The sequence below is a fragment of the Camelus ferus genome, chromosome 5 (assembly GCF_009834535.1).
Source record: "Camelus ferus isolate YT-003-E chromosome 5, BCGSAC_Cfer_1.0, whole genome shotgun sequence".
In the NCBI taxonomy this organism is placed as follows: domain Eukaryota; kingdom Metazoa; phylum Chordata; class Mammalia; order Artiodactyla; family Camelidae; genus Camelus; species Camelus ferus.
In genome coordinates this window covers 94,958,386-94,975,968 of record NC_045700.1, presented here as the reverse complement: position 1 = coordinate 94,975,968, position 17,583 = coordinate 94,958,386, and the positions used below count along the sequence as shown (strand labels likewise).

The 17,583-nt window shown below is 55.3% G+C and overlaps 1 protein-coding gene across 1 annotated transcript in view; it reads right to left on the bottom strand.

Moving 5' to 3' along the window:
- The window catches only part of RAMP1 (receptor activity modifying protein 1), a 39,062-nt gene that overhangs the window by 13,892 nt on the left and 7,587 nt on the right, over window positions 1–17,583 (bottom strand). Inside the window, exon 2 of the mRNA XM_032480636.1 lies at window positions 14,369–14,507. Coding sequence (XP_032336527.1) covers window positions 14,369–14,507 — 139 coding nt within the window. The remainder of the gene's footprint in view (window positions 1–14,368; window positions 14,508–17,583) is intronic.

Sequence of the window (17,583 nt, the reverse complement as noted above, 5' to 3'; positions counted from 1 at the left end):
ATGCAGCCTGGGGCTGCCAAGCCAGGAAGCCCGTGGAGAGGGCCCAGCGGGCGGCGGGGGCACCGTGCCTCCTCTGAGAGCAGGCCCGGGCAGCACCCAGGCTCCTGGGTTCTGCGGCTCCGGCAGGTGAAGCTGCAGTTTTAGAATCAGTGTGTGTCCTTGCCCAGCAGGTGGGGCAGGACTGTGCCCAGAGTGACCCTTCCCCGGGGTCTGAGGACGCAGGGAGCTGTGCCCACTGTGGAGGGGCACACGTGCGACCCCCTTTGACCTGCTGCTACCCTGGGATCTCCTGGGCCCCCCAGGTCTAGGGGGTGAAGTCACCAGCCAGCCGTACCCAGGTCTGCCAAGGCCCCAGGGCTCCCACCCTCACCAGGACATGGGTGCACACATGGGACTGAGAGCCACAAGATGAGGCAGGACAGCCGGGGTGCTATATTTGGACACTAATACCCTGGGGACATTGTCCTAGTGAAGCGACACTGGTGGCTGGACGGAAGGGCTTTCCCCCCGAGGCCAGCCTGGCCCCGCCGTCAGGCCTGTGCAGAGCACTGCTCTCTGCTCGCCTCGCCCAGGAAACCCTTTGTCTCCCTGATGCCACTGGATTCTGCAGGGACCCTGGAGAGCTTCCCAAAGCCTTGAAGGTAAGGGGAGAAGGGCCTGCCCCGAGTCCCCGGCTCCTGCTAAATCCTCAGCAAACAGCTGCTGAGCTGAATGAAACATCCGGTACTGAACGCCTTCATGGTACCAAGGTGCCTTCACCTGAGTTTTTAAAGGAGAAGAGCCATAACCAAGTAGGGGTGGGAGTAGGCCGCCCCAGCCCCCTGGCCTGGGGACACTGCCCCACTTCCCTGGGAACACATGTCTGTGCAAGAACTGAAGCCATTGTCACCCCCAGCACCCCAGACACTCCCAGCCGTCTACGGAGGCTCCTTTGTTGCCCAGTCACCCTGGGACACAAGCCTGGGCCATGAGCAGCCCCAGTGCCCCAGAAGGATGAAGACATAAGGAGGTAAGTGTCGCAGGGACCCCCACACACCCACTTGGCTTCTGGGAGGGGTCATGAAGCTCCCCCACCTGCTCTGGGGCCAACTGGAGAAGGGGTGTCAGGCCCTGGTGTTGCCTGTCAGCTCATGCCCCCAGTGGTCCTGGCTGCCCAGGGTCTGAGGACATGTGTCCTGAGAGCTGCCCCCAGGCAGTCCTGGTGCGGTCTCTGGGTCTCCAGGCCCATGTCCTGCACTGTTGCCGTCTCTTCTCGGCCCCCTGGCTCTAGCACCTGTATGCAACCACGCCAGAAAGAAGGAGTTCATATTTAAAAGATAAACCAAAATCTCTCCCACCTTCTCTGATGACACAGTAAAACCCCAGAGACAATGGAACATAAATTTCAGAAAACAAGATTGTTCTTCGTAGAGTTATTATCCTGCCAAGCTGTCACTCATGTACAAAGGCAGCAAAAAGCTCCTTGGAAATGTCTGAGTTCTGAGAATGTTCTAATCACGTGGCTTATCATTTCTAGCATCCCCCTCAGATAGCTGCCTGAATTTAAAAGATGCATTGGGAATGATGATGTTAAAAATGATAAGAATGACTGGGACACTGTGCTGCACACCAGAAACTGACACATTGTAACTGACTGTACTTCAATTTAAAGAAGTTTTATAAATGAAAAAAAAATAAGACGTTTGAGTTAATAGCCTATTCACATAGATAAGTAACCAAGAGCCCTCTCAGACCAATAATTCTTACTGATAAAAGTCAGAACGGGGAAGAGTACAAAATAAAACTGAAACAGAGGGCAGAAAGAAAACAGCAGGGTTTAGAACATTAGCTGAAATCAGTAAGGAGAAGCAGAGAGGAAGCGACAGACAAATAGACAGACGGATAGGTAGGCAGGTAGGTGGGATACAGAGGAAGCCAAAAATCCAGAGACCACTGTTCTCTTAACAAGAGGAGGCCAAAGCACGTGGTTTGATAATGCAAGGAAATCAATGCAGGAATGCGAACATCTGTGTTTCACATCTCCTGCCTGGCTGAGTGGAAAATATCTTGTCAATCATTGAAAAGGTAAAAGAAAACATATCATGTTTCAACAATAGGAGAAGAGAAAACAAAAATCGGTGACAAAAAATGGAGTGCCTGAAGATGGAACAGAAAGCGCAAACTACAAGGCTGGTCACTCTCCAGACGCAAAAGTAAAACCCAGCAGTAAACTGATTGCAGGAGAGTTAATAAAAACAGAGTCATGTTGGAAGACTAAAAAGAGCTATTGGTAAACTTCAAGTAGCTGAATACTGGGATTTTCATGTTCATATGAGGCCAGATAAAATTTAAAGCAAAAATTGTCCAATGTGATGAGGAGAAATATAGTGCTATTTCATGGTTGATAATGGCCCCATAATAACATGGAATCTACATGCTATACAAACAGAGCAAAACATACACATAAGACCTGCTAGGAAAACAAAATAGAAACAATAACAATACGATTAAAATGGAAGAATCTAATACTACATTATCAAGTACATACAAAACTCAGAAACACATGAAGGGGCTGGATAACACAACAATGCAGAATTAATGATGGTTTCAGTGGGAATTAAAGAGAATGAACGGAACATGCTTCCTTTTCAAGTGTTCGCGGTATATTCACAGGAGGTCACCACGCACTAGGTCTCAAAGAAAATCTCAGTAACAAGACAAAAGCAGAAACGATTCACACTATGTGCTCTCACTACATCAAGAAGAGATTAAGAGCCAAACAGAAATAAAACACAGGAGAACTGAAATACACTTGCCTAAGGGAAAAACTGAAGAAAAACGCCAAGAAGACAATTAGGGGCACTTTTTTTTTTTTTGGTCTAGGAAGGAAAAAGAATGGATAAACAGATACATCAAAATGCACAGAAAGTGATGACAAAGGTTTTGAGGGAGAAACATCATAGTTTTAATGCCTTTATTATGTAAAAAAAAAGTGAGAAAAAATGATCAACTAAGCACCTAAATAATATCTTAGGGAAATAGCATATTTTTTTAAATGGAAAAAAGAAGGAAAAGTGAATGATAAAGTTAATGCTAAAAAATTGTAGAAGATATTGCCATGTAAACCTGGACTGTTCTTTAAAGACTATAAAAATGGGCACAACTAGTGACAAGAGTGAGCCTCCTGATTTCCCTCTGACGACTGAGAAGGGAGGAAACGCAGGGATAAAACAAACCTTTGATGTAGAGGATAGTGAACATTTAAGGAAATACTGCGCATCATTCATTGTGTTTTGGCGAGAAATCTGAAGGAGATGGACCAAATAAACACATCTGAACTGCTAGCAAGGAACAAAACACAGAGATCCAAAACTGATCAGCAGTGGAGGAGGAACTGGACAAAAATCCCTCAGACCACCCTGAGCTGGTGGCTTCTGCGATGAATTCACTCAAATTTCCAAGGAAAAAAGAATTCTCAGGGTACGTTGGTTATTTCCCACCCTGGCCTCCAACCGTCAGCTGAGCATGGACATTCCATTAGGCAAATATGAGCCTAACCCTAAAATCTGATTAAGGTAACTCGGACAGAGGAAAATCAGGAACTGTCAGCCAAGACAATACTCCCGTGCTCATTTCACTGGGGAGGAAGCAGACCCCCAGAGCGTCTAAGCAGTGGAAGAATCAGCGAGATTCCAGCCCCAGTGGGTCCCCTCCCAGCTCCACCCTTGTTTTTTGTACTAACTGCCAAAGGGCAGGACCCACAGGTAAGGACTGGTCACTCCAGCTAGACCAGCCGCCAGTCCTTGCATGGGGACCCACGGTGTTCCCTGTGGGAAGGACTCTCGCAAACAGACGACGCTTCTTAAGTGGACTGACACCAGCCGCCTCAGCGGGCACCTCAGCCACACTTGTCATGGCATCTGGCAAAATGGTTCTTCAGCTCTTGGAAAAATAGGTGGAAAATATATCAAAGAAAGTACAACATGATGTGAAATATAACGAAAATGAACACACTAGGTGAAGATGAGATCTTCTAACTTGTAGAAAATATTGTAAAGCCATGGTAATTCAAGTGGTGCGGCATGGCCCCCAACGGAAGATTAACAGAAACAGACTCAGATGCGTACAGGAATGCACTCAGCGTGTTAGATGAGGCAGCACCCAACAGCGGAGGTGGGGAATTTGACAAGTTATGTTAGGATGGTCGAGGCAGGAAGGATATAAATTTTAATTCAAGTCTTAGCGTAACTATGCACTGTGTTGAGAGATAAATGTTATTTCAAAACACAGAACAACCAAATAGAAACAGAACATAATACATGTGGCCACATGACTCAACTGAATTTGTGGAACAGACGGGACTGTGGCAAAGTCACAGAGTTCTGGGGAGTGGGTCGGGGCACACGCATGCACTGAATGCCTGATTAACTAAAACACGGAAAACAGACATCACCAAAAGAAACACAAACGAAACAAGAGGAGAAAATATGTAGAACAAAGTAGCAAATGGCTAATCTCGGCCCCATGCAAGAGTCTGCAAAAGAGGATTAAAAATACCCCCAATGACTCAGGAGACATGCAGCCAAGGTTGAGGGCAGGTAATTTGCATTCAAGGAAAACAAACTGCAAACAACTGTGGGAGAATCGCTCAGTCTCCCTAACAGCCAAAGACGGGCAATAAAGAGGGAGTCGCGTTTAAACCTGCAAAGACAGGGTCTCTGCAGACTCGGCGCTCACGACCCTAGGAGGAAGTAGGTCTGTTGGTGAGTTGCTGGTAGCATAACATAGTGAAATCCTTTAAAAGGTTGACTGGGCCAGACTTATCAAGAAGCACAGAATGTTATGTGACAATGAATATACATATGTTCATGTATAACTGAAAAATTGTGCTCTACCCTGGAATTTGACACAACATTGTAAAATGATTATAAATCAATAAAAAATGTTAAAAAAAAAAAAAAAAGAACCACAGAATGTTCATGGCATGTGCTGAAGGGAGCCCACATTCAAGGATCCTTTTAAAAGTTAGTCAAAGAAGTGAGGCTCTATGTGTAAAAGCACCGACAGTGGCGCTATTCGTCACGTCAAAACCCTGGAAATGGCTCAGCAGACGTGGGAGTGAAGATATCAGGACATGTGAATTTAGCCTTCCTGCCACTGACCTAGGCTGGCGGCCCCCCCCGCGCCCACCCCACAGTCCTGAAGGGACTGAAAGTCAACTCACCTTCCCTGCTACACAAAAGGAGTGTGTTTTTAAGAAAGTGGGGTCTCTATTTTCTGACTGACGCAAGAAGCTGGAGAAGAGGGAACTCAGACCCAAGGCCTGACCCAGAGTGTGTCCTACGGGGCACCCTGTGCATAAAGGACCCAGGGCTTAAGTTCCGTAAGACACTGGGGGAGAAAGGTGCCCTCAAAATATGCATGGGGGGTGGGTGCTGTGCTGTGCCTCAGCTCCCCAGAGCCCCTCCCACCGTGGACCGAGAGCGTCCCTGGCCCTGTGTGTGCTCAGGAGAGGACCACCTACTGAGTGACCGATGAATGGATGGGTCCTAGGAGACCCTGTGACCAGGCTTGGGCTGTGTGGGGACAGGGTGAGTGCTAGGGCAAAGGTCACCTGCTACCATCTCCCAACCCAGCTGCCCCTGCTACACAGGAACCAACACACAAGGCACTGCCCACTGGAGCACATCACCACCATCATGGTCCCATCATCATCACCACCATTGTCACCATTATCACTACCACCACCACCATAATCACCGTCACCACCACCATACTCACCACCACCAGCACCACCATCATCACCAGCACCAACACCACCATCACCGGCACCACCATCATCACCACCATCACCATCACTGACATCGTTATCATCCTCATCCTCACCTCCCACCAGGAGCCTGCCCCGCCCAGCACCCCTTCGGTGTGTGTGCACAGCCTCAGGAGGCTGCCCAGTGTGAGCAAAGCAGGCCTGCCTCCCCGACAGAGAAATCCCATTCATCTGGCCAGCCTGGAAGGTTCTGGGGTTTTCTGGGCCGTGGGGAAGGGAGAAGCGTGTCCAAGGGGGAGGTGGGGGTCGAAGGTGCAGGGAAGGGAGCCCCAGTCACCGATGAGTTCCACCTGCCTGCCCTTCCGCTCACGGCCAGGATCTGCTTAGCGTCGCCCCATGTCTGACTGTACACATTCCCATACAGGCCTGATTTCATCCCCAAACTGAGGAGATTGTGAAACAGGGCAGTTAATCACTCGATGGAAAAAGACATCATCGCAGGCTGGGTGCCACGGCCGGTGCTCGGTTACCCCTGCGTCTCGGGAGGTGTAACTGTCCTTTGGTAGGGCGTGGAGATGAAGGACATCAGGATGATGCAGTGGCCCTGAGTATGGAGGACAAGGGCTAGGGGCCCTTTCCCCAGCTTCTGGATCCCCGCCCACAAGGGATTTCTTGGTTGTTGGCCTCTGTAGACAACATTTTTCTGGGAGCTTCCTGAGCTCTGACTGCACAGGTGGGACAAAGCCTGCCTTCCTTCTCCGGCACGCCCTGCTCTGCACCGTTGGTCACACTGCCCTGCCCTCCCCTCCGTCTGCTTCCAGGTCATCTGTGGCTGAGCTCCCAAGACAGGGCGGACAGGCCTGGCAGGCCTCCCGAGACCCCCTGCTCACAGACAAGCTTGTTGGGGCTGTGGAGATGCTGGTGCCCCAGAGGCTCTGCTGGGATGCCGTCTGGGTGGGGACTTCCGGAAGACATCTTTGAGAGGGTGGAGGAAAAGGGTACCCCTACCTTCTGCCCATCCAGCAAACCCGAGTGGCAGACTTCCTCCCTGTCCCGGCCCAGGCCAAACACATCCGGGGTGGCTGCTGAGAGCTCGCGTTTCCTTCCCTGCTGCTCATGACCAGCAGAAGCACTACCCACATCCTCAGGGCAGGGCACCAGCACAGACCACGCCCACACGGCAGGGCACCAGCACAGACCACGCCCACACGGCAGGGCACCAGCAGAGAGGCGGGGCATATGTCCTCACCCATCCACAAGGCCTTGTCCTGGCGACAGGGAAGACACGTCTGCACCTCTTCCCTGCAGGCCAGAGCCCCGCTGAGGCCAGGGCCAGGGAGCAGGAGTGAGCCCCTGGGCAGGACCAGCCTGGCCTCTCAGGGTGGTTTTCCTGGCGGAGTCCCTCCCCAATGGCCCCAGAGGTCAAAGGTCACCCACCAAATTTCTGTGCTCCCAGGCTTGAGGGTACCTGGATGCTCTGGGACACCTGAAGGGTATCGCCCCATCCAGGCAGGCAGAGGGTTGGGGAGTGGGGGTCTATTCCAGGTGCTCCTGACAAGAATGTGGCCCAGGTACTCTTGGGCACGGGGTAGGGGGCGGTTTTCCGGGCAGACCTTTGAGGACCAACCCAGCAAGGCACTGAACCCGGCTCAGAAGCTCCCAGCTGTGTGGGGCACGCAGGTGGGCCAGTCTCCCACACCCGGTATCCTTGGGGGCTCTGGTGAAAGGCCTGCCCGGCCCCCTGGCGTGGTGCTTCCCGAGCCCAGGGCGAGATGGGCTGAGCACAGCAGGAAGCCCGGGAGGGTGACAGCACTGCCCCCGGGGACCGTCAGTGTTTAAGGAAGACGCCTGCTCTCAGTTCCTGTTGGAATCAACACAAAAGCAGCTGTTCCAATGCTGTTGCTGAGTTTGAAAGAATTTCTGGACTTCATCCTTTTAACAGGACACCCGGGGAAGGCCCAGGGGGATCGCAGCCAGCCCGGGAAAGACCCCGTGGTTGGTCCGCGCACCTGGCCCCCAACCCACAACCACCTGGGGCCGGAGCGTTAGGCCTGGTGCTCACGGTGGCAGGTGGCAGGCAGGGGCCCTGCACGCGCTGGTTCCGTGTCCCCCACCGAACTCGCTGGGCTGCTCCCACCCGAGGCAGGAGACCCCCTCCGCGTATTTGGGCCGCAGCTTGGGCCCGGCTGGAGGGCTCTCCAGGCCCTGCGTGGGGTCAGCTCAGCAGGAAGGGGTCCCCGGAGCAGATAACAGAGACGCAGGCCCCTTGGACCCAGGACTGTGTAACTGAAGCTGCAGACATGGTCAGGGTTTACAAACCCAGAGGCTTTGGGGCAGAAAGGAGGAGGGGGCCTCAACCTGTGCAAAGGTAAAGCTAAGGTCTCTGCTGCCCTGCCTCAGAGGGTGGTGCCCCACCCCCCTGGCCACCTCTGACATCTTCCCTCGCCCAGGTGCCGCCCCTTCCCAGAGCCTGAGGCCAGGCAGGATGGGGAGAGGCAAGGCTACTTCCTGGTCTAAACCCACCTGGCGTTTCTTGTCTTGGGGAGAAAATCAATACGCAGTCACTTTAAAACCAACCATTTTCTAGCTGAGATCTGCATGTTCCAGATTCCTCTCCCTCCCCAGCCAACACCCACAGGAAGGTCTCTGGAAATGAGCATTTCTGATGACACATTTTCCCAGGTCCTCTAGAGCTTCCCAAATTAGATTTTATTCCCAGTTAATGTTAAATCATGTTAAGTTTCCATTGGTGAATCAGGGCAGTTTAACGAGCTGACCTCTGGGACATAAGGAATTCGGCCTGCCTGGTGCACCAAGGGGAGACGGCCCTGCTGACCTCATCAGGTCTGCAGGGACCTGCTGCAGTGACAGATCAGACAACTGCGGAATCTGAGGCCCCCCAGGCATCCTTAATCACTGACGACTCCAGAGCAAGCCCTGAGCCGTTCTCGTGATAGAGTAGCCGGGCCGTGGTCCAGGGCTGTTGGAGAGAGATGCCTGCACCACTTAAACTGCGGGTCCGGGCTGAGTTCTTTACGTACTTTGAAATGCAGAAACAAAGCCAGCCCGCGGTCCCACGGCGGGTCACGCAAGAATGTCCCCTGTCCGCTCATAAGAACAAGTCATTAGCCCTTTGCTTTCACTTGAGAACTTCCTCTCTCTGAGTAACATTGCACAGCACTGCGGAGAAGTACTCTGGAAATAGCCCAATACGTCATCCAATGTCCCCAGAGGCGCAGGGCTGCGCGCTCTCTTCTCTGGGCTGATGCAGGAGGTGGAACCAGGAGCCGGGGAACCTGAGAGCCGGCCAGCAGGAGCAGGCGCTGGCCCGCCCGTGGTGGTCGTCCTCCACGAGCTGGACTCCTGGTCTTGAGCGTGAGTCCTGCAGAAGGCTGGCTGGCTGACTTAGCGGGAAGGCACCTCGTGGGAAGGTGGACTCCTCTGGCTTGCAGCTGTTTTAAACTGGAGCCTCCTCTGATGTCAGAGGAGAGCCCAGACTTCCCACCTCCTGCCTTTAGAGCTGCCTGCAGGCCCAGCCCGCCCCCGGGACAGCCAGGATCTCAGGCTGCAGGTGCCGGGCAGCTCTGGCCCTAGGTGCTCTTGTCTTTGGAGTTCCCCTCCCTCAGCTTCAGCCTGGTCCTGAACCCCAGGCCCCAACAACCACCCAGGGCTGCCCCCTGAGCTGTTGCCCTGGCCTCACTCACAAGCCTTAGCTGCACTTGCCTTGGGGAGGGGTCCTTCCCAGCACCTGCGCCCTTTGCCAGCCGTCTGCCTGGCTCACCAGCCCCAGGAGAATTCCCTGAGCCGGCCCACTGTCCGACTCTCTGCCTGTTGGTCGCCCACTTGGGGCCCTGCCCTCCCACTGGACACGGTGCTGCGGTCATGGTGACGGCCTCCCTGCGCACACCCGTGGCTCCTCCACCCTCCCTGCCTGGCCTTCTCTCTGGGTCCTTCTTTTCTCTTACAGTCATTTGGACAAGCTTGTCTACCCCAAGACCCCCCAGCCTCCACTGTTCCAGGAGAACAGTGGCTCAAGCACCAGGCTTGGTATCCAAGGCAAATGGACCCCACCAAGCCCGCTGGATGTTGGTAGGGACAGAGATGGACGCTGAAGGCCACATCTAACCACAGAGCATCCCCACGCCTCCCCTGAGAGTCAGAAGGGGGCACCTCGTGCCCTTGGGGAGCGTCAGGGGCTGGGACTTTGCGGCCTCCTTGTCAGCTGTGGCCCCGGGCAGGTGCGGCGGGATCGCCGTCATTCCGCTGCTTACTTCAGTGTTCCGTGTGCAGCACGATGCCCGGCACACAGCAGGTGCGCAGCAGGTGCTGGCGTAATAACAAGCTCTTCTCCTGGACTGAGATAAGTGACGGCTAAGTGAGCATTCAGCAGGCAGGGAGGACCGTTTCTCTGGAGGAGAAACTAATGCTGTAGATTCAGGTAATATGAGGAAGGTTTGAAGAGGAACCGTTTATAAAGGTCTGAGCAAAAGGCACAGGGAACCTCAGGGAAGGGTAAAGTGGCCTCTCGAACCACTGGGGGCAACGGCGGGCTCGCTAATAAACAGGACAGCCGGGCGCTCCTCTGGAAAACGGCGGAATTCGCTTCATAGTTCACACTGCAAACCAGAATACGCTCCAGACAGACCAGAGATTCAGAAGTCAGCCCTAAACCATACGAGCCTGAGAAGGAAAGCTGGGCAGATTCCCCTGGAACCTGGCGGTAGGGAAGGGCTTTCTCACCACGCCTCAGATCCAGAGGGGATCAAAGACCGTGTGACCACATGAAGAAAATTACACGGCGCAGACACACTGGAAACAGACGTAAAAGACGACTACCAAGCTTGGAGACAGCATCTAACGTGTCCGCAGACAAAGGCCTAACGTCTCTTCTAACTTACACAGAACTCTTTAACAAGGACCAGAAGCGGTCCTGATAGAAAATGGGAAAAGACATGAACAAACAGCTTACAAAAAATTCCAAATGAGCACTCCACTGAGATACCACGTCCCACTCAGCAGACGGGCAAAGTGTGGAGGCTGACAGCAGCCCGCGGGCGAGGCTTGGGGGAGCGGGCCTCCCGCTGCGGGAGGGGTGCAAACCATCGACTCTGAAGACACAGCTCCCACCGTATGAACATGCACGTGCACGAGGTCGCTCATTTCAACACCATCTGCATGTGGAAGCCACTGGAAAAATCGAGATGCCTCTTCACAGGAAAGTGGTTGAAAAGCTAAGCATGACGGCGTGTTATTCAGATACAAAGATGAACGGGAGCATTCTCCGTGCACTGATTAGGACTGACTTCCAGGACACACTGCTGAGTGAGAAAGGAAAACCCCAAGTGCAAAAAGGATATCTATACCATAGTGTAGTGTCAGAACACCCCAGCACAGCATCGTGTAGGCGTGTCTGTGGTACAGCGTGAGTGTCTGTAGCATCGTGTGAGCATGTCTGTGGTACAGTGAGTGTCCGTAGCATCGTGTAGGTGTGTCTGTGGTACAGTGTGAGTGTCTGTAGCATCGTGTGAGCGTGTCTGCGGTCTGGTGCAGAGAAGCGTGGTATAAGGTACCTGTAACAGAGAACAAGAGTATCTGTTGTACAGCGCACAGCGTGGTAAGACCGTCCGCAGTCTAGCATAAGAACGGCTATAGCACAGAGCAGGGTGCCGACAGCGCAGGATAGGACTGCCGGCAGCACACCGCGTCTGCAGCGCAGCATGTCTGCACACCGAGTCGTGTGCAAGTATCTCAGACGGTGGGGGTGCAGTTCGGGGGAAAGCACGTGCTTAGCATGTGCGAGGAGGTCCTGGGTTCAACCCCCAGTACTTCCTCTAAACATAAATTAATGAACCCAACCACCTCCCCTCCAAAATGTAATAGAAAGAGATAAGCAAGATTAAAAAAACGAATATGCACAGTATGGTACGTGAGAGCACGGGACAGTACATTACACCACAGCACAGTGCATTTCATGTAAGAAAGAGGAGCATACAAGAAAAAAATACACACACCTGCCCATTTGTACAGAAGAAATGCAAGAAGGAAAAACCAGAAATGGATGAGATCAGCACCCACGGGGAGTGGGTGTGAGTGGGTGACGAGAGTGGAGAAATGGGACGGGGAGTGGGGCTGAGGAAATGACCCTCCTCTGAATCTACCTTTGAGGGAAACTGACTGACAGCCACAGTGTGATGGTCAGTTCTCTGTGTCCACTTGCCCATTCCACCCACACAGGCTGTGGTCCCGGTTCCTCAGCCAAAAACTCGTCTAAGTGCTGCTGGGGGTGTGTTGGAGATGTGGTTATGCCGACCACCGGCTGTGAGTGAAGGAGCTGGTCCTTGATAATGTGGGTGGGCCTCATCTTCAATTGAAAGGCCTGAAGAGCAGGTTAAGAAATCCTGCCTCAAGGCTGCAGCATCAGCTCTGCCCACGAGCCTGCAGCATCAGCTCTGCCCATGAGCCTGCAGCCTCCGGCCCGCCCCACAGATTGCGGCCTGGCCAGCTCCCACAATCACGTAAACCAGTTCCCTAAAACAAAGCTCATATATACAGCCTCTCCCTGTACCAAGGTTAAGGGATTCACTCCTGTTTTTCTCTCCTCTCGTGTTTGCGTGGTTGCATTGGTTGCATCTAAATCCCAGGTAGGAATACATGTGTATGTATATCTTGACTTCTGAACACCTTTAATTCTTTAATAAAAGGAACCAGGACTCCTTGGAGGAGTGGCTGATTCCAGGGCCGGGCAGAAAACGTACAAAATGAGCCTAGAACATCTTGTGATGCCAAAAAGTAAGGAAGTGCCCCAAATGGATGGGTGGGGGCATGTCGAAAGGACACAAAAGCCAATTTGAAGGTGCTGTCGTGGCCAAAGTGGGGGCAACTTCAGGACCCTCGTGACGGCACTGGACCCACCCAGATGATGTGGATAATCCCCCACCTCAAGGTCTCCTGGTCAGCAACCCTAGTTCCACCTGCTATTTGCCTCCCTTTCCCATGTGATGTAACATGTTCCTGGGTTCCAGGGACTAGGACAACGTCCCCAGGGACCCTTCTGCTGACCACAGCCCCCGGGGCTGGCTGGTCCCAGCTGACGTGCCAAGATGCTCTTATGATGACGACCTTTGCTTCTTCCTCTCTCAGTTGTCTTGATTTGCTTTTTAAATAAAGACATTTCCTAGCAACCTCACCCCCACCCACTGCTTCTGTTTCCAGCTACATCACCACCTGGCTCAGTGTGGATGATGGCAACCTCTCTGTGGCCCGAGTGACAATGACTCCTGTTGGCACTTCAGACACTGTCTACAGTGGCTTCATTTTGAGTAACACGTCATCATGGCTTCTTTCAGAACGTCACCTGCGTTACCTCTTCTGCTGGGCCACTGGTTTGGAAGCCGTCTACACAGACCACTTGCACAGAGCAGGGGGGAGGATGCTCTCCTCCAGGGACCCCCGCCGTGTCTTCCCTGGCTCATAAGAACGTGTCTTCTATAATTTAAACACAAATCACTCAGCTGAGGCAGAAGGCCTATTCGCCTAAAGAACAGGCTGTTCTGATTTTTAATAACCTGCCCCCCCACTTCGATGTCTAACTCATGATCGCTTTCTCAGCTCAGGAAATGAGACCCTGAAGTCTGGGAAGAGGCAGCCGAGAAGATGGAGAGTGAAGAGACCCCACCCGCTCAGCCTCCTCCCGTTCTGCTCAGGCCCCGGAGGAAAGCGCCATCTGTGTGTGGACCGCGGGAGGGGCCGCCCGGGTGCCCAGCTCCCAGGGGCCTGGGCTGCGTGAGAAACCGACGTGCAGGTGCCGAGGCTGGAGCCCACGCACGCGCTGCGGGCCGGCCGCCAGCCTGTGGTCTCGGCCATTTGGGAGGATTTCTCTTTGTCCTGGCTCACCCACTGGAGCCCCAGATGCCCCCGTGCACTAAGCGCTGGGGCAGAAACACAGCCGAGCACACTGACTGCAGACACGCCCCGTTCTGATCCCTGCTCCAGCAGACAGAGGAGCCTGCGTGGGAGAGCCCCCGACCCCTGATGGGCCTGGGGCCTGAGAGGCCCGGGGTGCCGGGATGAGCCCTGTGGGGCAGGAAGGAGGCCATTTTGGCAGAAGGACCAAGTCAGGAAGGGGAAGGGGCTCAGCTCGAGCCATCCTCAGTGGGAAGTGTGGGCCACCCCATCGGTCCAGGAAGCTCCAAGCCCTGAACAAGGTGGGAATGTCAGCTTTGGTCTGATCTCGGGGATCGAGGAGGCTGTAGGGACATCCCTGCATGCTGGGTCACACTAGACCGTGTTCTCTGTGTCCCCCCGACGCCTGCACTTGGATGGGCTGCAGGTATCTCGGACCGGACAAAGCCCAAGGGAACACTCCCGGTCTGCCACCTGAGGGCCGCCTCCGTACAAGGCCCCACCGTCCACCTTGACCCCAGGTCATCACGGACACAGCCTCCTCCTGGCCCTCACTGTCCACACGCACCTGTCACTGGCACCGTCCTTTGCCCTCACTCTGCCCCCAGCTCACGGCCACATCTGTCACGCTGGACTGGTGAAGAGCTGCTCACCGAGGCTTGGAATGAGACCCGCTCCCCAGACCCCAGCCCTGCCCCTCGGACACACGGGACTCACCCGACGGTCTTGCCCCAGTCGCACCACAGCGTCTCCCCGAGGACCTCCATGTCTGCCTGGAACTGGGCGAGGCAGGCGTCCTGAAGGAGGGCCCCGTAGTTGGCGTCCTGGCAGGCGGTGGCCGTCAAGAGGTGAGCCACTGCAACAACAGCCCCCGGACAGCTGTCACACTCTGGCCTTGCCTGCCGGTCACATCCACTGGGGAACCCCACGGGGGAGCCGCCCTCCGCCTCTGAGGCCACCAGGATGCCCTGGGGTCTCTGAGTGATCCCTGTGGGCAGTAGGGGGGGGGTGGAATCTAGGTCCAATGGGATCATTTCATCATCAGTCACTTCAGGTCCCAGCAAAGGCCCTGCCTGCTCACGGCGGGTCTGACGATGCCTCCCTGTGCTCCGCCGGAGCCGGGGCCAGAGAGACAGAGCAGGGACCCTGGGTCGGGGAGGACTGTGGTCAGAGGGACCCCGATTCCTGAGAGGCACCTGGTGAGGCCTCTCTGCTGTCTGGAGGGCACAGCGAAGAGAAGTAGCGTGGGACCCCGGGGCTCCACGCTCCACTCCAGGGTCCGTGGGAGGAGTGTGAGGCCCGTGGATTCCAGCCGGACGTGTGGGGGGTGTGAGGGTAACTCCTTCATCTCCCTCATGTAAGCCACAGACTCCAGGCTGCACACATCTTGATGGTGGGGGAGCAAAGCTAACCAAGTGACGTTTCACAGCAACGAAAGTACAGCCCTGGGGTTAATTACAATCAAAACCCAAACGCAGGAGGGGCGCCGCAGCACAGAGGCAGAGGGGAGGCTGGACGCAGGAGTTCAAGAAAGCTCCGAGGTGCCCTGTCCTGGGTTCGCCACCTGGAGGGGGTCCTGGGGATGAGGCTGACCGCCAGGTCTGGGCAGGGCGGGCAGGACACCCTGGAAGCCAGTCAGACAGAGAGGATTCCCAGGGTTTTTAGCCAGAGAAACTGGGAGTCACGGTGAGTGGGGGGTGGGGGAGCTGACAGGCTGGCAATAGGAAAAGCTCGGAGGAGGAGGAGCCCCTAGGAGAGCAGGGCCCAGGCCCACCCTCCCTGGGAAGGGGGCGCCCCTTGGGTGTGCAGCAGGGAGACTCCCAGGGGCGCTCGGGGGGCCAAGGAGGGAGACACTGCCCCTGCCCCCAGGAGCCTCCATACCCACCTGAGTTCACTCCACTCCCAACAGCCCAGGTGTGTCCCCCGCAGTGTCCGCAGGGACACAGCCAGTGCACCTGAGGACTCACGCCCCGCCGCTGTCAGGCAGCCTCGGGGAAGGGGCGGCTCCGACCCTGGCCGGGCAAGACGGCCCTAAGAAAGCCAGCCTGCCATGGACAGGTGGGGCTCCAGGGGCCCCAGGAAGCTCAGGAGGGCTCAGATGGCGACTCCTGGGAGGGAGTCCAGCTTTGTTCTGAGGGTCGCCCCTCTGTTTCCCGCCCCCACCCGCTCTCAGCATCCACCCTGAGCTTCCCGCCTGGACCACCTCTCTCAGCCAAGCACAGGCCCAAGTGTGGCAGGTCCTCTGCTGCCTCTCCCCCAACCCCCACCTCTTCCTTTAGCGCCTCATTTAGGGCGGGATGATGGTTCCTTCTTTTCTCAGAGCCACTCTGCGCCCTCTCACCTCCCGCTCTTTCTGATTCGTGCGAACATCCTCCCTGGGTGCACGAGACAGAAAGCCACCGGGGGGGTGTAGGCCCTGGAGGGACCTGACACAAGTCCCCAGAGGGTTAGGGAAGCAGGGCCCATAGTCGTCCCCAGAGCCACTGCCGGGAGGCAGGTGCCGGGGGCCAGAGCCTGCGGGTCTGGTTTAACGGGCTCTGAGGGGTATGTCCCCAGGCCACACTTCCTCCTGTTAAGGTGTCCCTCTCTGGTGTGTTCCAGCCAGTCTCCTCCCGCTGTTCTCTGGGCTGCAGACCACAGCCACCTTCTCCACCCGGCTGGCTCGGGCCCTCAGGGCCGCCCTGCCCTGCAGCCTGCCCGGTCCCTCTAGAGCCTGGCCAGCTCTGTCTCCCAGTGTCTGTGTCACCCCTGCCCTGGGCCGGCTGCAGGGCCTGCCCTGTGGCCTTGACCTGGCCTGGCTCCGGGCTGATCCCCGGGTGGGCAGCTCCCACCTCTCTGTGAGCCACTCACTATCTGTCTCCCAAGGTTGGGACCTCTGCTCCGTGGAGACAGGCCCCCGCACCCCACGCCACTGCTGTCTTTCCTGCCCTGGGGGAGCCATTCCCCAGCTGGGATGAGGCTGAGCAAGCTGTTTGGGTGAATCTGGAAAGTGGTTTTATTTTCAAGTACAGGAGAACTACACTTTTTTTTCTTTTTAATGCGCCTGATGTGGTTTCTTTCATTGAAAAGATAGGCAATCTTATGGTTTTAAAACGGAATAAAATTGCCAAAAGTTATAAAATCAGCTGTTTGGGGCCAGATGGGTTTCATTCCTGTATGACTGCAAGTGACTCACTCACAACTCGTGTCTTTAAAAGGCCGTGTGCGAGGCTGCCGGGTGGACGGCATTCCTCCCTCCACGTGTCCAGGCAGGCCCTTCACTGGCATCGAGCGTTACTCAGGAGTTCAGTGAGCCTTTGGGGGAGCTCAGAGTAACAGCTCCCGCTCCTTGGCAGGGGCAAAGCCCCTGACATGGGAGAGATGGCAGGGAGTCCCGCCCCCAGGCAAGGGCCTGGGACCAGAAAGGCCAGGCTGGGCTCCCCACCGGGCACCTCTGGGCTCCGAGGCATGAGGTTTTCTAGCAAGAGATGAGGACCCAGAAGTGAGGCCCTGGTCTGTCTCCTCTCACACCGCCCTTGCTATCTCATGGTCTCATGGTTGCAGAGACAGAGCTCAGGCCCCACTGGGTCCTCCAGGAGCTAGGATGATGGGTGGAGGCTGAGCCATCGGAAGGGCACCTGCTGGGGGGCCTGCTCGTCAGAGTGACCAGCTGCACAGGACAGAGCCTCCTCTGGGGAGCCCGTGAGCCTCCAGGGACCCCAGCACATGGCCCCGACCTCCCAGGCCGGGCCCAGAGAAGGCCTCTTCACCTCTCGGCCACAGTTTCTTTATCTGTGAAATGGGAACCTCTCTCACCAGATGGGTTAACAGGACTGCTTTCCAGAAGATATGTTTACAGAATCAATCCCATCCCAAAATGAGTGGCCCGCTCCTGCGGGTTTTCAACGGGAGCGGCCCTTAGTGACTTGCAGGACGCTCAGGACTGACCCCTG